This window comes from Peromyscus leucopus, chromosome 8b (genome assembly GCF_004664715.2).
Source record: "Peromyscus leucopus breed LL Stock chromosome 8b, UCI_PerLeu_2.1, whole genome shotgun sequence".
Taxonomy (NCBI): domain Eukaryota; kingdom Metazoa; phylum Chordata; class Mammalia; order Rodentia; family Cricetidae; genus Peromyscus; species Peromyscus leucopus.
The window spans coordinates 101,492,440-101,514,434 of NC_051086.1; the positions used below are offsets into that span (position 1 = coordinate 101,492,440).

Below are 21,995 nucleotides of genomic sequence, written 5' to 3' on the forward strand. Positions count from 1 at the left end.
CATTAGGATCCTGAATTCTGAGACACAATACTGTGCACTCTGATGCTCATGACTTTATTAATTTTTACTGAAAATGTAATACTTATTTTTATTCCACTTTGTGGCTCAACTCTTTTTTTGTTTTCAAGACAGGGTTTCTCTGTGTAGCAGCTCTGGCTCTTCTGGAACTCAATTTGTAGACCAGGCTGGCCTCAAACTCACTGAGATCCGCCTGCCTCTGCCTCCCCAGTGCTGGGATCAAAGGTGTGTGTCATCATGCCCAGCCGTGGCTCAAGTCTTCAGGTTAAAACGTTTTGGTAGTAAGATACCGACAGCCCAGCTGTGGTGGCTCGTGCCTCTAATCCAGCATTTAGGAGACAGGCAGGCAGATATTGAAACCAGTCTGGAAAACACAGTGAGTTCCAGAACAGCCAGAGTTATAACTGAGACCCTGTCTCAAACAAAAGATTAAAAGATGTGTTTTACTAAATATCAGGACATCCAGGTGTGGGGTGAATGTTTGTAATCCCACCCCTTGAGAGGCAGAGGCAGAGGCAGGGTGATCTTACAGAGATTCAAGGTCATCTATGGAGCAAGTTCCAAGCCAGCCAGAGCCACGCAGTGAGACCCTGGGCTGCAGGTGAAGTTCTCCAGGGGACAGGTGTTGGTCCCAGGAAGGATGACAGCAGACCTGGTGTGCTGAGGATGCTGACCTCAGCACTGCCCCTCCAGCACGGCCTGGGTCCGGGGCCACGACTGTAGGGTGTGCTCGGCCCAAGGTCTTCTCTCCTCTGCCAGGTGGTGAAGGTTCTGGAGTGAGTTAGGTGGCCTGTTCATTGCGCCTTCAGGCTAGGGAGCCACGGACCCAGCATGTGCTGACTGTGGGACTCATAGGTTTCCAGATGTGTGTCCTCAGGGAGGAAGGCTGGCTTTTTAAAAATCTTGACAATAACTTTTTAGTAATTTATGAAAAAATTATTTTATAATTAAAAACAACCCTCTGTATTCATAGAAAGTATGTGGCTGTGCTGATGTCCCCGGTACTAAACACTGAGCTTCGCAGCACCCATGGCACACAGGTTGGGAAGCCAGGCAGGCTGCACCCCAGCTCAGTCCCACTTGACCTGGCCCAGCTGAGCAGTGTGGGCCCTACGTCCTGTCATTTGCTATCAGCTGACGTGGTCGCCCCTCCCCGGGCCATTCTTACACAGAAGCCAGTCTCTCTCTGCTCCGTACAGTAGGCCAAGCGCCATGCTTACCCTGCCTATCTCAAGCATGAGTGCAGAAGAGCATGCTTCCCTGGGGAGCCTTTCTGGGCTCTGCAGGGGACGAACACAAGGTCTCACAGGAGGGGCCTCTGGCATGGAACTGCTCTTTAGCCCTTGTGAAGACTCTTAGAGGTATGTCCTGCCACTCGACACAGCTTCCTCCCTGCCTCCCTGCAGATGGGCGGCCGCTGTACGTGCTCAGGCTGGGGCAGATGGACACCAAGGGCTTGGTGCGAGCCCTCGGAGAGGAAGCCCTGCTACGATATGTAAGTGCTCTGGGGAATGCTGGGCCGCGTGCTGGCCTCACTCTCGCTGCCAGCAGGACTGAGGCATTGTAGCTGGCTGCTGGGACAAGTGCTCATGCTCTGCACTTGGGGACATGTGCTCTGCAGGAAGGAAGGGTTCTGAGGGGACATGCACCGCAGGCCTCAGGAGACAGCTCCTACCGCCTCTGACTCACAGAGCAGTCAGCCACGTCCCTTTTGTTGACCCTCCCTATTTCAGGCTGATGGTCCCTTTCATAGACTGCTGAGCTCCAGGCCACCCCTGTATCTCCCCAGATCTACTGCACCCCTGGCCCAGAGAAGAATCTGTTCTGTCAGTTTGAAACAAACTAAGACTTAAAAAGGCAAATCCCATCTCCCCAGTATTCACAGCTCTTGTTTTGCTGTGTATTCTTTCAGGTGCCTGTACCCCAGCCATGTGTGTTTACACACACTCACACATACACACACACACACACACACACACACACACACACACACACACGTGCGCGCGCGTGTAACTCCACCCGAGAGCTTTCCTGAGCCTCCCTGGCAGCTGTTCTGCCTGCCTCTGCCTTGGCTGATATGGTGAGACCAGGGTGTGCCCACACTCCTCACCCCCCTGCTGCTGTCCTGAACGAGCCTGTCCTCCTCACCCCCTCCTGCGGTCACACGTGGCTGTGTCGTTCTGCCTTAGCACCCTCTGTGAAGTCTGATGTTACTTGTACCTTCTGGGACTGACCCTGGCCTCTGTCATTTGCTCAGGTTCTTTCCATAAACGAAGAAGGCCTGAGACGATGTGAAGAAAATACCAAAGTCTTCGGCCGGCCCATCAGGTCGGTGCAGCCTTATCTCCTTTTCACATAAAGAACAGGAACTAAATACTTTTAGCTGATCTTTGGCACCACAATCTGATAGTCGATGGTTTCCAACATGTTCTAGAAGGTTGGAAAGCAAGTGATAAGGTCAGTTCCAGGGCTAGTGCCAAGGTTTCCTATCTGCCACCCCTGAGTTACCAGCTGCCTGGTCCCAGGAGCCAGGACTAAGGTGGTTTCCTGTTGGCTTCTGTGCCCTTCAGCCCACAGTTCTTTTTCAAGAACCTGCTTCTAACTGTGGAATACTGTTCTGAAAATGGGCAGAGGAGGGGGCTGGAGAGAAGGCTCAGCAGTTAAGAGCACTGGCTGCTCTTCCAGAGCACCTGGGTTCAATTCCCAGCAACCACATGGCAGCTCACAACTGTCTCTAACTCCAGTTCCAGTGGATCCTACTCCCTCACAAAGACATGCAGGTCAAAACCAATGCACATAGAAACTAAAAATTAAAAAAAAAAAAAATGGGCAGAGAAAAAAACTTAGAAAAGAAAAGCCGGGCATGCTGGCTCACTCCTGTAATCCCAGCACTTGAGAAACCAGGCAAGTGGATCAAGAGTTCAAGGTCATCTTCAGCTATCTGCAGTTCAATGCCAGCCTTTGCTGCATGAGACCCTGTCTGGGGTCGAGCAGGTCCGTTGTGCCAGGCCAGGGTGGGCCGGGTCCCTGCTCACAACTGCTTGTCGGTTCTAGAGGCGGTACTAGACCTGTGAATACTGCAGTTGTTGCCCTTTACACTCGGTGTGTCGAAGGCCTGGTGTAAAGGGCCTTGATGACAGGCCAGGAGGCGGCACCTGGATGCTCAGCATTGAGCAGGTCTGAGGGGCCTCTTCAGAGCTGGAGTCTCATTAGCCAGGCTGTCCTTGAACTCCTGATCCTCCTGCCTTTGATGCCTGAGCACTGGTGTTTCAGCAGTTTATAGACTCGCTGTGGTCTGTCAGGACCTGGTCTTGTAGTTCAGGCTTTGTTCCTGTCACGTTGCTAGTCTGTGGTTCATACATGCAGATGTAAGAGTTCACAGCACCTTTGTTTGTTTGTTTTGTTTTTCAAGACAGGGTTTCTCTGTGTTAAAAACTCACTATAGACCAGGCTGGCCTCCAACTCACAGAGATCCACCTGCCTCTGCCTCCCCTCCCTAGTGCTGGAATTAAAAGCGTGTGCCACCACCACCCAGCTAACAACATTTTAATTTTTAAAGACTGTAGAAAATGAAATAGGACACCGTTTGCCAAGTACCATCTGTTAAATAAACCCATCCTCGTGTTATTCATAGCTCGTGGACCTGCCTGGTGGACCTTGAAGGGTTGAACATGCGGCATCTGTGGAGACCTGGGGTCAAAGCCTTGCTGCGCATCATCGAGGTGGTGGAGGCCAACTACCCGGAGACGCTGGGCCGCCTCCTCATCCTCCGTGCCCCCAGGGTCTTCCCTGTCCTCTGGACATTGGTGGGTTTAGATGCTGCTCTGTAGGCAGCCGGGCCTGCTCAGTTCATGCCTCCCACTGAAGCCCCAGCTAGGCGGGAGAAAGCAAATAAACACAGACATGAAGTGCTGCGGAGTCTTTGAGGGGGAAACGAGCGGGCTTTTCCTGAGGAGGGAGCCTGGTGCTTCGCCAGTAGACGTCCCAGGGTGCATGAAAGCTGCGACCCCGCCACCTCGCTCTCGCATGGTGTTACACTGCAGGCGTGGTCTCCGAAGACCACGGCAGCAGGTGGAGTTACTGTTCTGTCTGGTTCCTTTCAGGTTAGTCCATTCATCGACGACAACACCAGAAGAAAATTCCTCATTTATGCAGGAAATGACTACCAGGGCCCTGGAGGCCTGCTGGATTACATCGATAAAGAGATAATCCCAGATTTCCTGAGTGGGGAGTGCATGGTATGTATCGGCAAGACCCGTGCCAGGGCCAGGCACTGGCTTGCCCTGAAGGTTTTCCGAACTTCTGCTTGGTTGCTGGCGTTACTTTGTTGAGCTGGACTGAGCCACTGAGGAGTCTTTAGGAGGGTTGTTACTAGGTCCATATCTCTGCGTGATGTGAGTGTGTGAGCCTGAGTGTATAGGCCCAAGGTTGGCTCAGTTGGTCTCCACTTTGCTTTTGAACCCAGGACTCACTAATCAAGCGAATCTGTCTAGCCAGCTTGCTCCAGGGTCCCTTCCTTCCACCTTTCCTGAAGTGGAGTTACAGGCAGGCTGGCTGTTCAGCCCACTCTGCATTTACAGAGGCACCGGAGATCCAAATTCTGGCCCTCACAGTTTGCATGACAAATACCTCATCTGTTGACCATCTCTTCAGCCTTTAAAAACACTTGTAAGATGTTGAGTCGACTCCGAAGACCATTTCTCCTTGACTAAAGTAAACCAACAGAATATTCAGAGTTGAAATGTAGAAGAATTGTTTCTTTGTTTTGTAGATTTGGGATTTTAAGAAATGAGGTGATGGATAATTACCCAGAGGCCTCTGCTGGCAGACTGTCTAGTGCTGGAACATGGAGGCTCATGCCCAGAAGCCTGCCGTGAGGGTTCAGGGAGCAGGAGCCCACAGAGATGTGTGACTGGCTCTGTGGCACACGGTGGGAATGGAAGTAGCGGGGAGTCAGAGTTCTTACCAGGCTCTCTAGTCACACGTGACACTGACGTTGGTCTTCTGAGGTCTGTCTCTGGGGACTGTCTGGTTGTTTTAGCTGGAGAGTTGAGCTTTCAGTGTGGTTTTTCCAAATGGCTGGAGGAATTTAGAAAGCAGGAGAGCTGCGCTTCGCTTCCGTGAGGGAGATTGAAGATGTCACCGCAGTTCAAAGGGCATGTGAGTTGCCACCACAGTGATTACGAGCACGGTTAGAGCATGGGCTAGGCTGTGGTACCCATGGCTGCTGTGGAGGGAAAGGCTAGCCATCCCAGGCAGTTAGGACTGGCAGTAATGAGCTGGGGCGGGGGCTCTCCTGACCACCGTCGTCACACCCCTGTCAGTGTTTGCCATGCTGTGTTGTGCTCAGAGTCGAGTCGAGGCCTCCTGAGGCCTGTTCTCAACTCTCCCCAGGAGCTCCTCAAGCTGGTTGTCAAGAGGTCATTCGTGAACTCTTGACTTCTCTGTGCACAGGGGTATTGAACTTTGGACCAGGCTAGTGTTTATTTATGTATGTATTTTCCTTGAGGCACAGTCTCATCATGTAGCCATGCTGGCCCTGAACCTATAACCCTCAGTCTGGAGTGCAGGCTTCACTAGAGAGCCTGTCCACACAGCGTTGGTGACCTTGGTGACGGTGGGGACATTTTCCACTGGTGCTGTGCTACAAGCCGAGGGCTGCAATCTCGCTTTGTGTGGAGTTGCTTCCGGGTTATGATCTCAGGAGTGCTTAGATTTTATGCACTGTAATGTGAGTTTGCTTTATTAAGGTCAGTTGGAAAATTTACAATGAGAACAAATTCTAATCAGCTTAGCTTTTTCAAATAAATTCAGAAAAAGTAGCAGTCCTTTGTTAGGTTTTGGCTGATGCATTGTGTGACCAAGGTCACACAGCATGCTTGCTTTATTTTATCTTGCTCAGAGTTTTTGTGTCTGTGTGGTGCTGAGGATAAACCCGAGCACGGTGCACATTAGGGGGACTGTGCTGCCGAGCTGCGCCCTAGAGGGACTGTCATTTCTGTGGCTGCTGGGGATGAAACTGCCCAACCAAATGCTTTTCTTTTATAGTGCGATATAAATTCCTTTAATTCTCATGTAAATCATCTTAGTAATTGAGTTGATTCCTCATGCATATTAGTGTGAATCCTGTGGTAAACCAGCTTCAGCTTGTTCTCATTTATTCCAAGTAAAAACACTTGTATTTAAGTGGGCTGCACAAATATTTTGCTAAGTACTACAGAATATTTGATAACATTGCCAATGTTCTCCGTTTTCCCAGCTGCCCCAGGAGGTGGGCATGTGGGGTGAGGGGCTGCCTGGCCTCTACCCGGCTCTCACTGCCATGTTTACTTTCTAGTGTGATGTGCCAGAGGGTGGACTAGTCCCCAAATCTCTGTACAGGACTGCAGAGGAGCTGGAAAATGAGGACCTGAAGCTCTGGACGGAGACCATCTACCAGTCTGCCAGCGTGTTCAAAGGAGCCCCGCATGAGGTGCCCGCCCTCGGCCTCTCCCACCTACACCTGGCAGGCAGGGCTTCCCTTAGGGTCCTTGGCTTCTTTTTCTGGTCTTGGGTTTAGGTTTTGTTGGCACTGAGGTTGGTAAATGGCAAGCCTGAAGGGTAGAGCTGCCTCAGGACACAGTGCTCTCTGGTCAGAGTGTACCTTGAAAACAGACTGGCCCATCCACTGCAGAACACACACACACACACACACACACACACACACACATTGGGTTGGATGGTTTTATGGACTAAGTTGTGCTCGGCAGTTTTTCCTGGCTGGGTTCTGGTCATTTGTATTTCTTGCAGTCTTGGCTGGCTTTTGTCAGTCTGAGGGGACTACCAGGAATGGGAACTGAGCACATCTTCTTTCCCTTCTTGGCAACGTGGGGTGTGGTGACCAGGGTAGAAGTTGCAGTGCTCCTGTTTGACGCGTCCCTCTCCCGGTCCCTGTGGCGGGAGCGTGACTGCTGGCCCTTGGCTTAGCTGGGAGGCAGCACTCTATCCGGAACAGGCCCATCCGTCAGTGGAGTGCGGGCCCCACTGATGGCTCTCTGCTGTGGCCACCCCTGTCCGCTGCCTGCCAGCTGTCATCGCTGGTGTGTCTTCAGACAGCTGACGATCGATACACAGAGGCACGCTGAGAGAGAGCCTGGCTGGGCTGGGCTGCCAACAGGCAGGCACAAATCCGGGTGCCTCCCTCCCTCTCATGGTCCCGGGCAGGGGCCTTGGTTCTTTGACTGTCCCACGAGTCATTTGCCTTCATTTCTGATGGGGAGGCAGGCTGGGGTGGAGGAGCCCTTCTTTGCTGTTTATGAGGCAGTGGCTGTCAGTCAGTCTTGTCTTTTGCGAAACTCCGGGCTCACAGTGATTCCTAAGTCACAAAGCACCTGTCAGTGTTGACAGTGAAAGCCTCATTCTGCCTTGGGGTGTAAGGAAAGCACACATCAAAGTACTGCCTGGAGTGAGGCTGGCTTCAGAGTTCCCATCGCCCGCCGCCCGCCCGGTCAGCACAGGCCCAGGTCTCTGGATAGATCTGCCCCTGGGAGCTTCTTTGATGGAGAGAATCGGCTGCACCCTTTAGTGGTGCCTGCTGCTCTGAGAGGGGCTGTGTTCCTTCAGCGGCCTTACAGGGGTTGGAGGAGGCCAGGCAGCAGACTGCATGGCTGCTTCTCCTGCTTTGCAGCCTTCCGCCTCCTCACAGACCTGCCTCTTCCCTCTGGAACACCAGACTGATGCAGAATAAATTCCAGGCCTGGGACTGGCACTCTGTACCCGCGGCGGTCGCCCCCAGGGCACCGCTGATCTCTCCACCCACTTGCGTGCGTTCACAGGCACGAGGCTCTGCCAGCCTGTTCTTCTGTTTATACACCTCCCTTCTTCAGGGCCTGCGGCTGCTCCCTAGCTTGAGGCCGTCCACTGACCCCATGTCCACACTCATGAGTGTTCCTGACCTTTGTCAGGAAGATGAGGAACGGGACTCTTCAGAGTCCACACGGGGCTAGCGGTTTGGCTCATTGGTGACGCCTAGTGGGAACACTGAGAGAATGGTGGATGGGCATCTGGACGCTTGGGTGGCCTGTGGCATAGAGAACTGCCCCATTTGATCTGTCCTGCCCCTTACCAGCTCACACATCTGAGCCACAGAGCCCTAGAGGGGCCCATCCTGCCCCAGCCCTGGCCAGGCCTTGTGCTGTGAATCGGTGGCTGCTAATGGAGTCTCTTTCTCCAGATTCTCATTCAGATTGTGGACGCTGCCTCAGTGATCACCTGGGATTTTGACGTGTGCAAAGGGGACATCGTCTTTAATATTTATCACTCCAAGAGGTCTCCCCAGCCACCCAAAAAGGACTCGCTGGGGGCCCACAGCATCACTTCTCCAGGTGGGAACAATGTGCAGCTCATAGACAAAGTCTGGCAGCTAGGCCGGGACTACAGCATGGTGGAGTCTCCTCTGATCTGCAAAGAAGGCGAGAGTGTGCAGGTAGGCTGGCCATCTGACGCTGTGCTCACTGTCCTGACAAGGAGCTTTTCCAGCCATGTGGCTTCTGCCACCAGGAGAAGGGCACAGGTGGGCCTGCTCAGTCAGACCCCTCACAGCCAGAGAGACTCAGGATGCCCGCGGCCCAGTGGAAGGAGCGATGGTCTGAGGAAGCCTGAGACCAGAGTGATGAACTTAGTAAAATGTGTTTCCCATTTCCCCAGAAGCCTCTGCACCCAAGTGCCATGAGACAGGGAAGAGAATCTTTGTAGCACACATCTGGGTTTCAGTGACTCCTCTGAGCTGTGACGCTGAGCTGTGACTGGGCGTGGCTTTGCCTCCAGAGGAAGAGAACAGACAGAAACAGAGGGGCCAGTGCAGAGGCCACTGCCAGCCCGATAGGAAGCATGGCAGCTCTGGAGTGTGCTGGTTCACGTTGGCCCTGGGCGGGCCCCTCCCTTGGTGCTGGCTCCCGCCCGCCCGCAGCAGCTCTGGCAGTCAGTGCCTGCTCTCACTCCCACGCTCCCACAGTCCTCTGCCCCACACAGTGGTCACCTGCTCTCTACCCCTCTGTGGCTTGCAAATGCAGGCTGCCAGCCCATCAGTGCTCTGTGAGGCAGCTTAAAAGGGAGTCTTCACCCATCTTAAAAGCAGTGCATGTCTGAAGCTGGCTCTTCCTCTCGATTTTTAATCTGGATGGAAGAAGTCACTGGAACCGACTGCCGAGTGCAGGGGAGGTGACGGGAGTGTGGCGGAAGTGTTCTCTGGCCTGGAAATCTCTGTCCAAGAGACAGGCCCACCTGACAGCCGCCACCCTGCCAAGCACCTGCTGCCGCCTGGTGGTCTCCAGAGGCTGCAGGCTGCTGAGGGCAGCAGACACAGTGCAGGCTGCTTCCCAGCCCCTGACAGAGGCCTCAGAGCAGGCCACGTCCAGTAGGTGGAAGGACATGGTCAGGCTGTTGGCAAGCTCTCAGGACAGGCCTCTCCTGGGAGCTTGTGAGACCTGTTTGAAGGTTGGCAGAGTGTCCTGAGTTACACTGCCTGCTGTTGCAGGGCTCCCATGTGACCAGGTGGCCCGGCTTCTACATCCTGCAGTGGAAGTTCCACAGCATGCCAGCGTGTGCCGCCACCAACCTGCCCCGAGTGGACGACGTGCTGGCCTCCCTGCAGGTCTCCTCTCACAAGTGCAAAGTGATGTACTACACAGAAGTGATCGGGTCCGAGGATTTCCGGTGCGTGCCTGAGGGGGGTGGCCTGGGGGTGCTCGGTCACCATCTGGGGCTCTGTGGGCCGCAGGAGAGGGAGGGAGTGCAGCCTCACCTGTGGGCAGAGCACAAGAAGTGGATTCCTCCAGTGGACATCCGTGTCCCATCCCTGCTTTGCAAGTTCTAGTGCGGGAGGAGCAGATGCAGATGAGCTGGGGGTCCAGCAGGCACTGGGCATCTGGGTGGCTCAGGGAAGTTCCTCACTCCTTGTTCTTTCTTGGTTCCGATTGCAGAGGCTCCATGACCAGCCTGGAGTCCAGCCACAGTGGGTTCTCACAGCTGAGCGCCGCCACCACCTCTTCCAGCCAATCACACTCGAGCTCCATGATTTCCAGGTAGTGCTGCGAAGCCTGTGCCCAGTGCGGAGGGAGCCTCCTCGACGGCTGTGCTCCACCCACCCCTGGATTGCAGACTCCTCACCCTCTAGATAGCAGCAGGCTCTCCAGATGGTATACTAGCCACTTGGTCCCAGACTGTCAGGACAGGTAGTTTTAACTCTACCCCTAACTTTAACTCAATAGCCATAGATTTTGTATGCAGCGTGCACAAAATCACACCAGAGCACAAGGGCTCTCGAAAGAAAAGTAGTTTATCTACAGTAAGAGACTGACTGGTCTCAAATGTCAATGCAAAAAATTTTTCCAACAAACTTCACCTTGTCCACTAGCGAATGACTTGTATGACATCCTGCAGAGACGAGCCTCCTCCTCCTCCACGGAACTGAAGCTGCAGCAGGCAGGCAGCCCCTAAGCTGCGCCGGAGTCCTCGAGGCTCCCTGTTAGTGGAGGTGGCCTGTGGATTCAGGACAGCCCTTGAGGTCCCTTTCCTCTGAGGACTTGGCAGCCTACAAGAGCACCCGGTCCTGGAGCTGAGCCAGCCCGCTCCTGAGCAGGGACTCTGCCCAGGGGGGGCTGCCAGGCTCCTTGCGACTCCCGACAACACCGCCCGCCATCATTAAACATTGCTTTCTCTTTCTTCCTCTTCAAATCTTTTGATATTTTTCAGAGCAAAATTTTTCTGTCCATGGACTTGGGGAAGGGAAGGGTTCTATCCTCTGCTGAAGGCTGTTTTTCCTCCTGCAGATGGGCAGCTCTGTACCCGCCAGCACCCAGAGTCCCCAGTCCTCAGTACCCAGGGTCCTCAGTCCTCAGCACCCAGGGTCCCCAGTCCTCAGCACCCAGGGTCCCCAGTCCTCAGCACCCAGGGTCCCCAGTCCTCAGTACCCAGGGTCCGCAGTCCTCAGCACCCAGGGTCCGCAGTCCTCCTAGCACCCAGGGTCCGCAGTCCTCAGTACCCAGGGTCCGCAGTCCTCCTAGCACCCAGGGTCCACAGTCCTCAGCACCCAGGGTCCCCAGTCCTCAGTACCCAGGGTCCGCAGTCCTCAGCACCCAGGGTCCTCAGTCCTCAGCACCCAGGGTCCTCAGTCCTCAGCACCCAGGGTCCGCAGTCCTCAGCACCCAGGGTCCGCAGTCCTCCGCACCTGGGATCTTCAGCTCTCAGCGGGGTGTTTGGGAGCAGTAGGTCACACTTCCTTTCGGAAGTGTGGCAGTGCAGACTCCAGCAGTGTGCTCCAGGGTGATGCATGGCTTGTAGTGGCCTTGGGTGTGTGGTGGATGTTGTAGGGGCGTGTGCAGGTGCCGTTTGCATGCATGAGGGAGCGGGGTGCTGATGGGATGGTAGGACTTCATTTGTTCTATCAGCATTTTATAGAAGCAGACCAGAGGTTGGCTTGCTTTGTCTTTTTCTTTCTGATCCCAACTTCCCAAAGCCTGCTGTTTGAGCAGGCCCTCACTTCACAGCTTGTATGGGGAAAGTGTGTTGCTTACAAAGCTGTCTGGAAGTTGCAGGTGGCCGATCTCCACGAGAAGGGCATGGGATCTGTTTGAGTGTGTGGTAAACGTGTCTAAAGATGGGTGCCAGACCCATATGGCCGTGAGTGTGTTCGGCAGGTGTGGAATCATGTGTTGATGCTGCTCTGAGGCACTGGGTGATGTCTGTGTGACTTGAGAGCTTTGTGGAGGCTGTGGCATGTCAGCAAGCATGAGGAGACACTACACGGCAGCCTGGCTTGGCCAGTGACCCCGCTAGCTCCCGGCGCCCTGCGTCATGCCCAGGCCTCTGGTTGCTGGCCTCTCTGGCCCTTCGCCATGCATTTCCTGTGCGTGGGAGCCATTTCTAGACAGCACAGCAGGGCTGCAGTTACTGTCAGCCCCCTGCTTCCGGTCAGGGCTTCCCAGCTCCAAGTGAAAGGACCTGAAGATGCCCCCGCTCTTTCTCTCTTCTCTCTCCCTCTCCCTTTCCCTCTCTCTGTGTCTCAGATGGCGATTTTGCTGACAGCCTCCAAGAAAATGCTTCACTCAACAGTCCACATGTGCCCAGATGTTTGTAGAGCTATTTGAGTCGCAGCCTTGTCTCAGGCTGAAGATCTGTCCCCTTAAGTCCATTCAGAAGTGGCACTGTTCAGCCCCTCAGAGCTGAGCGCATCTTTAAGAGCTCACAGCACATGACTGCACACTCCCAGGCCTTCAGCTTTCCCCGAGTCACAGGGCGCTGGCTGCCTTGTGAGGGTGACTAGGTGTGATGTGAGTGTGTGGCTTGCAGAGTCTCTCCTCACAGTGCCCGGCACGTGTCCTAAAATGCTGCTGTCTCGCCCTCCCACCCCCAGGACCTACTCTCTGGGTTCTCTTCTCTTCCTAGTGTCTTAATTCACTCTCCTTCCTGAATCCATTATTTGCATATCAAATTCTGTAAATGTTTTGTAAACATATTACCTCACTCTTGGTAATACAGTACTGATAGTCTTTAAAAGATTTTTTATTGTTACAATAATAAATGTGAACTGTTTAAGAAGAGTGTCCTTTTCTTCTTGAGAAGTCTTTGAAGAGTGTGAAGATTGAGGAGAGAACGGGGCTGCCGATGCCCACAGGCAGGGGGAGGCCTGGCTGCGGAGTGGGTGGCCCGTAGTCACTCTGCCTCGACGCCTGCTGTGCCCTGTGCAGTTCAGTGAATCAGACAAGACTGGCACAGCCTGGCTCCCAGGGTCTTCACATTCCTTACTGTAAAATGGGTTTCTCTAAGCGGGCGTGGGCCTGCGGAGGCCTGAGGGACCTCATCCTGGCTCTCCACTTGCAGAGGTCTGCAGAGGCAGCAGAGCCGGGACAGCAGGGCATGAACAGGTTATGGGGGAGGTCATCACAGGTGTGCCAGCTGCCAAACTAGAACCTCCCCAAAGGGAGGGTGAAGTCTGTCCCCAGATGGGGGATCAGATCATTCATGGGGTAGAAGGCAGGAGGTTCCCAAGTGTTGTTCATAGCCTGGTTGTGAGTCCTGCTGGGGAATGCTCTCCCGGACAGTCAAGCTGGGCTCCCTGATATCCCAGCCCGAGGCTGGTCAAGGCAAACCTGTCTTTCCTAGCCTTGGCTCCAGGCTCACATTCTTGTGGAAATGAGAGATAGCCCAAGGATAAGGAGAACTTACAGGCATCTAACCCAGGTCTCACCTGTTCAGCTAAGACCACCCTGAAGTGGCGTGCCCTAAACTAGGCCAGAGTGCTAGCCTGTGCTCATCCTGAATGACACCGTGTATATAGCCCAGGCTAACCTGAAACTCCCTCTGCAGCCTGGGCTGGCTTAACTCCCAAGTGCTAGCGTTACAGGTGTGTGCCGACACCCCCAGCCCCATGTTACAGGTGTGTGCCGACATCCCCAGCCCCATGTTACAGGTGTGTGCCGACACCTCCAGCCCCATGTTACAGGTGTGTGCCGACACACCCAGCTCCATGTTACAGGTGTGTGCCGACACCCCCAGCCCCATGTTACAGGTGTGTGCCGACACCCCCAGCCCCATGTTACAGGTGTGTGCCGACACCCCCAGCCCCATGTTACAGGTGTGTGCCGACACCTCCAGCCCCATGTTTTCTTTGATGCCAGATCCCTGGAGAACTCGGACCAAGCCTGAACCTTGGGGTGCCTGCCGTTCTCAAGGGCCAGGGGAGGCATTCTAGTAATGTCATGGAACAAATCAACTGGGCTCAGTTCTGTTTGGAAAGTAAGGTTTGGAAAAGGAAACCATCTTTGGCAAGATGGTGTGGTGGGTGCAGTTCTCACTGCCAAGCCTGAGTTCCGCGGCAGGACCATGTGGTATAAGGAGCGAATGGACTCCCGCGGGCTGTCCCTGGTCTCCATGCATGTGTAGTGTCATACGTGCCCACACACAGGCACATACAAGTACATGTCACTTTAAAAATTGAGAACTGAGGACTTAGAGAGCTAGGCATTCTGGGAAGATAGCAATGGTGACCCCACAATAAATACAGCCAAGGTAAAACCTGAAGCTGGTGGAGAGCTGAATCCTATGCCCAAAATGCTCAAATGACAGTAAGTATTGTGTGTATTTTTCCATAGTAATAGCTCCTGTGACCATCAATCTGCCACAAAACTAGGCAGTAAGGTATCCCAGAATGCCCAAAGTGGCATGGACAAAGCACTCTTCACAAAACTTTCCTGCACTCTGAGGAGAAAGCAGAGGTGGTCTGGCAGCTACTGTAACAGGAATGCCTCGTAGCCTGGGGTCTTGCTGGACAGGTCTGGGGGCAGCAGCGGACTGCCTACCTGGCCTGCCGCACACACCGAGCAGCCAAGGCTGCTGGGCGCTGCGGGGCAGCTCTGGGAGCAGATGGGCGACTCTTGCAAACTCCGCCAGAACAGCAGAAGAGGGAGCCATATTAGCTGTGGAAGCCTAGAACACTCACATAAAAACCAGTGTCAGAAAAGACCAGTCAACCCGACATCCGTCAGGCAGATGACCAGACTTTAAAATGAATCTTAAAGCAGGTGGTGGTGCACGCCTTTAATCCCAGCACTCAGGAGGTAGAGCCAGGCGGATCTCTGAGTTTGAGGCCAGCCTACAGAACAAGTTCCAGGACAGCTAGGACTGCACAGTGAAACCATGTCTTGAAAAACCAAAAACCAACCAGACAAAACCATCAACAACAACAAAAACCATTGAATTTTAGGCCTGCGATGTGGTTGGTTCAGAGTGCTGGCCTAGCCTGCTGGAAGCCCTGGGTTCCATCCACAGCACCACATAAAACAGGTGAGGTAGTGCATACCTGGAATCTCAGCATTGAGGAGGTGGGAGAGTTCAAGGTCATTCTTGGCTGCATCGTGAGTTAAGTGGCATCCTGGGCTATAGGAGAGCCTGACTCAAAAAATAACACACATACCGAAATTTTTATTTTGTTTCTCAAGACAGGGTTTCTCTGTGTAACAGCCCTGGCTGTCCTGGAATTCCCTTTGTAGACCAGGCTGGCCACAAACTCACACAGATCCTCCCTGCTGGGATTAAAGGCGTGAGCCAGGCTCTCTCACCACCACCCCACTTTTAAAAGGAGAACTAGAACATGAAGACACCAGCAGAGATAGTGGATGAAAGTCTGAGACTCAGAAGTGGGGGAGAGCTGCAGCCGTGGAAACGAGACAGTCAGTTACGGACACTGAGAGACTGACCAGCCGGGAGCACAGGGGAGGAAAACTGTCCCAAGTGAAGAGCCACACAAGACTGGCGGCCAAGACGCTGGGCATGGAGTGGGGGTGGAGCCAGGGCCGAAAACCAGGCAAGTCCAGAGCTATTTTAGTGATAGTGCAGAACTAAGAATGTCCTTAGAGAGCTGTTGAGAAAGCTCGGCGGATAGAGGGGCTTGTCACCAAGCCTGGTGACCGGAGCTCCAGTCCCAGGACCCATATAACAGGAGGAGATACCAACTCCTGACCGCTACACGTACTCTGTGACACACACACACACACACACACACACACACACACACACACACAATTTAAATATTAACAAAAAACCTTGGTGCACGTGGGTGGCAACTTGGCGTTTTTGAGGACTGAACTTAGGCCAGGAGCCAATGAAGTGAGAGTTCTCAAGGAAAGAGTGAGCTGAATGAATGCTTATGGCCAGCAAATTGGCTTTGGTGTCTAAGGGCCCAGGTGAAGCTGGCCATGGGTCTGACTCAGGAATCCTGCACCCAGGCCTTTTCTGGGGCTCTGGAGAAGCTGCTGGTATCTACTTGGAGCACTGAATGTCCAGCCTGACCACAAAACTAGAACAGGAGAAGTGGGTGGGATGCCTGGTGGCCGGTGCGTCCCACAACAGCCTTTTAGAAAGCGGGAAGGGGACGTGCGAACATTGTGTTCAGTTATGCTCTGTGTGTCCTGTGGTTTCCTGATTGGCTAATAAGGCAACTGCAGGCAAACCTCTAATGTTTTGATTTGGGATAGGGTCTGGTTCTAACCTGGGCTGGCCTGGAACTCACTATGTGGACCAGGATGGCTTTCAACTCACAGCAATCCTCCTGTCTCAGCCTCTCAAGTCGCTCAGATTATAAAGTGTGTGCCTCTATCCTCAGCTAATTATGGGATATCTTAAGTCAGGTTCCCTCTGCCCTTTGCCCAGCATTCAATGTGCCCACAATAAAGAGAAGCTAGCCAAGGGCTCTCTAGGCACACACATCAACTAGACAGTTAATAGGGAGTCATGAGCTGTGGGGCAGGGAGTTCTCCAAGTCAGATAGACTTACCAACATTTTAACAAATGGCCCAAATTGGATTGTTTCATCTAGACACACACACACACACCAAAACAAACAAACAAACAAACAAAAAAAACCCCACCATTTTAAAACAGGAGGAACAGGAAAGGGGCTGGAGAGATGATTCAGAGGTTAAGAGCACTGACTGCTCTTTCTGAGTTCAATTCCCAGCAACCACATGGTGGCTCACAACCATCTGTAATGAGATCTGGTGCCCTCTTCTGGCCTGCAGACATACATGCTGTATATATAATAAATAAATAAATAAATAAATAAATAAATAAATAAATAAATAAATAAATAAATAAATAAATCTAAAAAAAAAACCAACAAAAAACCAGGAGGAAGGGGTTGGGCATGTGGCCCAGTGGACAGAGCTTGCCAAGTGTGAAGAAACTTTGGGTTTCGTCCCCAGTGACACACAGTCAGGTATGACTGAGGCAGGGAGGGCCCCAAGCTCAGGGTCATCTCATCTGTGCATCTAGTTTGAGGCCAGCCTGGGTCATGTGAGACCCTGTCTTAAAAACAACCAAGCACCACGAAGTGGCCAGCCGCTAATGGTGACCAGGACAAGTGCCTCTTCCCAGCCGCTGCTGTGATTGGCATGTGGTGGTTCCAGCACACACAGTGTCTTGTCTGTTCAACTGTGCAGAGCTGGTTTCCTTTATTATAACAAGGGTGCTGCTTCTTATGCCTGTTCGGGATGAGCTTTAGAAAGGTCAGTGTGCCTTGAAGGAAGAACACAGGTTTTCTCTTCTCCTAGTTATGTGATACAGGTGGTGTGGTGATGTGGTCCCAGTATACTGTCTCCCAATAAAATTTACCCGAGGATCAGAGGGAAAAGCCACCCACTACATAGAAGTCAGGCAATAGTAGCACACGCCTTTAATCCTGTCACTTGGCAGGCAGGGATCTGTCTGGATCTCTGAGTTCAAGGCCACACTGGGAACAGAGCCAGGTGTGGGTGGCACACGCCTTAAATTCCAACACTAGTTAACCATGGAGGTCTGTACAGAGACAGACAGGAAGTGATAGCTGGACAGGAAGAGGAAGTGATGTAGATGGACAGAGAGCAAATCAGATGGCAGAACAGCAAGGCATATAGGCGTGGGTAGACAGGAAGTAGCTCGTTTTAAAAGCTGTGGAGTTGGTGAGGTGAGGTTGGCTGTGGCTTTCCCTGTTTCCCTGACCTCTCAGGTTTTCACCCCTACATCTGGCTCTGTTTTTTATTTAATGTAAGATGAATTTAGAAATTTGTCTACAAGGTGGTGTGGACAGGAGCTGTTCTGAAGCAACTCACAGCAGCCCCAGCACATGCTGTGGCCATGCCAAGGACAGCGACGCAGGGCGGGAGCTGGGATGGAGGCAGCCAGCTGTCCCTCACTTTCATTGTTCCTGAGGGCATCCTGCTGACCCAGTTAAGGCTGGTCCTCACTGCCACGCGCTGCCCATGGCTGTCCTTTCTTCACAGGGGACCTGGGCTGTTGCTCACCCTGACCTTACCTTTGGGTTGAACCAGAACCAGACAACCAAGAGCTCTCTCAGAGTCTGTGCCAGCCCTTAGGAGGTAGGACCTCCGGGGAAGTCTTTAGGTGACAGAGATCTGCTCTAGAAGATGGTGGGTCCCCACGACTCTTGCTTCCTGGCCATCAGATGAGTGGATCTTTTTTTGCATCTTGCCATAAAGGGAAGGGGCCGATCAGCTCAGGCCCAAACCCTCAAAACCTGAGCCCAAATGAAAGTTCTCTCTTTCTAAGTTTGTCGTCAGGGATTTGTCAGTATGGTGACCCAAAGCCCATTGACACCGGGGGACTCTGCAAAGGTGTTGGGAGAATTAACCTGTTTTGTGTGAAGCAGGTGACCTCCCACGCCATCAGGCCAGAACTAACTAGGATAAAAAGGCTGACATGGCCCCCTCCTCCCTGCCACCCCGGGATTCTCCTGACCCCTCCCAACCAGAGTGTAGTCCTGGCTTTGGACTGGAATGCCAGCTCTTAGTCTCCAGGCCGTCAGGCACAAGGAAGGTTCTATGTTGTGTTCTCTCTGCAGGAGAGGACATGAGGTGGCCATCGAGAGCGGAACTGAAACATCCCCAGGCAGCTCTTCCGCTCCAGAGCCCCTGGGAATGAGAGGGCAGACCATTTGTTGGGGTGAGCACCAGGGCCAGAGCGGGGGGAGCTGACAGAGGAAGATGATGGCCAGGGAAAGCTGTACCCCAGCTTCTGGCTCTGCTTCTCTCGTCTCCCCCAGGCTGGCCTCCTGTGGATTGCTGGCATCAGCCCCTGTGGAGTGTGCGACCCACCAAGTTGGGGTGTCTGCCCTGTTCGTGGTTCTGCCCCTGTCTAGAGCCGGAGCCGGCCTGCCCTGGGGAAGTGGCCCTGACTTCTGATGGAGTCAAGTGGAGGGATTTCTTGCAGGCCCTAGCCTTGTAAGTGGGAGGTGATCTGGCCTCGGGCCCAGGTACCTCTCTCTGCCTTCCGGGGCCCCTCCTTCTATCAACATCTGTCAGCAGATGTGTTTCACTGGTATCTGTAGAAGGCCCTGTCACCCAGGCTGGACTCAGGACACACTGGACATTCAACAAACTCAGTTTTCCTTCTGACTTGAAAAGAAATGAAAATATTGTCATGGACTCCTAAGAGAGTCCTAGGCCCCATGGAGAGGGCACACTGATCCCAAAGGCTGGGAAAGGAAGGCCCAGCACCCTGGGGGCTCCCTGAAGGGAAGGTGGGGGCACCTGTCAGTCAGCGTCAAGATCTGCCGGGTGCAGTGACAATGGCTGACAGATGTGACAGGGCAGGAAGAGTTAACTCCGGCTCTGTCCGAGGTGCAGCCCATGATGGTGGGGAGTCACAGCGACGGGTGTGAGGCAGCTGGTCACACAGGATGGTGGGGAGTCACAGTAACAGGTGCGAGGCGGCTGGTCACACAGGATGGTGGGGAGTCACAGTGACGGGTGTGAGGCGGCTGGTCACACAGGATGGTGGGGAGTCACAGTGACGGGTGTGAGGCGACTGGTCACACAGGATGGTGGGGAGTCACAGCGACCGGTGTGAGTCGGCTGGTCACACAGGATGGTGGGGAGTCACAGTAACAGGTGCGAGGCGGCTGGTCACACAGGATGGTGGGGAGTCACAGTGATGGGTGTGAGGCAGCTGGTCACACAGGATGGTGGGGAGTCACAGTAACAGGTGTGAGGCGGCTGGTCACACAGGATGGTGGGGAGTCAGTGACGGGTGCAAGGCGGCTGGTCACACAGGATGGTGGGGAGTCACAGTGACGGGTGTGAGGCGGCTGGTCACACAGGATGGTGGGGAGTCACAGCGACGGGTGTGAGGCGACTGGTCACACAGGATGGTGGGGAGTCACAGCGACTGGTGTGAGGCGGCTGGTCACACAGGATGGTGGGGAGTCACAGTGACGGGTGTGAGGCGGCTGGTCACACAGGATGGTGGGGAGTCACAGTAACAGGTACGAGGCGGCTGGTCACACAGGATGGTGGGGAGTCACAGTGATGGGTGTGAGGCGGCTGGTCACACAGGATGGTGGGGAGTCACAGTAACAGGTGCGAGGCGGCTGGTCACACAGGATGGTGGGGAGTCAGTGACGGGTGTGAGGCGGCTGGTCACACAGGATGGTGGGGAGTCACAGTGACGGGTGTGAGGCGGCTGGTCACACAGGATGGTGGGGAGTCGCAGTAATGGGGGTGAGGCGACTGGTCACACAGGATGGTGGGGAGTCACAGTGACGGGTGTGAGGCGGCTGGTCACACAGGATGGTGGGAGTCACAGTAACAGGTGCGAGGCGGCTGGTCACACAGGATGGTGGGGAGTCACAGTAACAGGTGCGAGGCGGCTGGTCACACAGGATGGTGGGGAGTCACAGTGACGGGTGTGAGGCGGCTGGTCACACAGGATGGTGGGGAGTCACAGCGACGGGTGTGAGGTGGCTGGTCACACAGGATGGTGGGGAGTCAGTGACGGGTGTGAGGCGGCTGGTCACACAGGATGGTGGGGAGTCACAGCGACCGGTGTGAGGTGGCTGGTCACACAGGATGGTGGGGAGTCAGTGACGGGTGTGAGGCGGCTGGTCACACAGGATGGTGGGGAGTCAGTGACGGGTGTGAGGTGGCTGGTCACACAGGATGGTAGAGAGTCAGTAACGGGTGTGAGGCGGCTGGTCACACAGGATGGTGGGGAGTCACAGCGACGGGTGTGAGGCGGCTGGTCACACAGGATGGTGGGGAGTCACAGTGACGGGTGTGAGGCGGCTGGTCACACAGCATCCACAGTCAGGAAGCACTCGGTGAAGGCCGGCACCCGGCTCACTTTCTCCTTTGATGCAGTTCAAGGCCTCAGCCCGTGGACGATGCCATGTAGGTTCAGGGTGGGTTGTCTCACCTCAGTTAGCCTAGTCCAGAAAGTTCCTTTGAAGACATACCTGGAGAGGTGTCCCCTAGGTGATTCTGGATCCTGTCAGGTTGGCAATATTCACCACCATGGGGACCAAATTGAACTGCCCCTGCCTGCCTGCCATCCATCTATACCCTCAGCTCTGGGCAAGGACAGGGTGGAAAGGGACAATTCCACAAGAGGCATCCCTCTCCCCGACCCAGGGGGTGTTGCCACGTGTAGCCACCTGGGCGGGTACAGAGTTTGGCACCAATGGAGCAGGGTGGCTAGCCAGCAACTTCTCTCCTGGGCCTGGGCATCCTTGCACTTCTGGCCATAGGCTTATTACTCCCTAGAGCAGTGGTTCTCAATCTGTGGGTCGTGACCACTTTGCAGGGTGTCGAACGAGCCTTTCACAGGGGTCGCCTAAGACCATCAGAAAACACAGATGTTTACATTAAAGTTCATAACAGTAGCAGAATTAGTTATGAAGTAGCAACAAAAATCATTTCATGCTGGGGTCAGCACAACGTGAGGAACTGAATTAAAGGTTCACAGAGTTAGGAAAGTGGAGGGCCACTGTCCTAGAGGGAAACACAGACCCCAGCCTAGTGTGAGCATCAGAGGAGCCCAGGCCTGACTGCTTCTAGAAGGTTTTGGGGACTTACAAGGGATCAGGCTTCACACTTCAAATGGCTGGGTGGGGTTGGGAGCTGGGGATATCGGGTGGTGGGCCTGTCCTGGTGGTCCACAGTCTCGTCATTGGAGTTGGGGCTGGCGAGGCTCCTGTGAAGTGTGAAGACCTGAGGCATTCATTCCCTTCCTAGCCCACGTCATCTGGTTCCTCTGTACCTCCCTTTAATGTTCCGCTTCTGTGTACATGAGACGCGAACACATCAGGGCTTCCGGTCGGGACGCAGGGACCAGATGGGAGGGGAGGCTGGTCAGGGAAGCCAAGGTTGCCCGGGAGAGGGGTGGGTCAGCGCTCATGGCTTGCCTCTCACAGCCTTCCCTGCCAGCCGGGGCCAAGCTGGCCAAGGATAGACCGAAGGGCCTCCCAGGGCCACTGCTTCCCGTGGCAGGATGCGGCAGGACTGCCACAGCATCCTCTGTATAAAATACACACTGGCTCCTCAGCCACTCCGTTCATCCCTTTTCTCAAGGGTGTGGCGCTGTCTCCGAAGGAGCGGCGGAGGGGTTCATTTCTGCTGACTGAAGGGCTGGAGTCCCAGAGGACCTTCACTAATCTCTGCTTTCTCGGGGCT

The 21,995-nt window shown here is 54.1% G+C and overlaps 1 protein-coding gene across 3 annotated transcripts in view; it reads left to right on the forward strand.

The window, feature by feature from the left end:
* The window catches only part of Sec14l1 (SEC14 like lipid binding 1), a 45,260-nt gene extending 32,664 nt beyond the window's left edge, over positions 1–12,596 (forward strand). For 2 of the 3 annotated variants that reach the window (XM_028889740.2, XM_028889741.2), the window contains exons 9-17: positions 1,425–1,513; positions 2,276–2,346; positions 3,653–3,824; positions 4,122–4,256; positions 6,356–6,490; positions 8,231–8,482; positions 9,533–9,711; positions 9,978–10,079; positions 12,063–12,596. In XM_028889740.2, coding sequence (XP_028745573.1) covers positions 1,425–1,513; positions 2,276–2,346; positions 3,653–3,824; positions 4,122–4,256; positions 6,356–6,490; positions 8,231–8,482; positions 9,533–9,711; positions 9,978–10,079; positions 12,063–12,078 — 1,151 coding nt within the window. In that variant the 3' untranslated portion in view covers positions 12,079–12,596. Of the gene's footprint in view, positions 1–1,424; positions 1,514–2,275; positions 2,347–3,652; positions 3,825–4,121; positions 4,257–6,355; positions 6,491–8,230; positions 8,483–9,532; positions 9,712–9,977; positions 10,080–10,411 lie in introns of all 3 variants that reach the window. The other variant, XM_028889742.2, reaches the window with a different exon arrangement.
* The last annotated feature ends 9,399 nt before the right edge of the window (positions 12,597–21,995 follow it).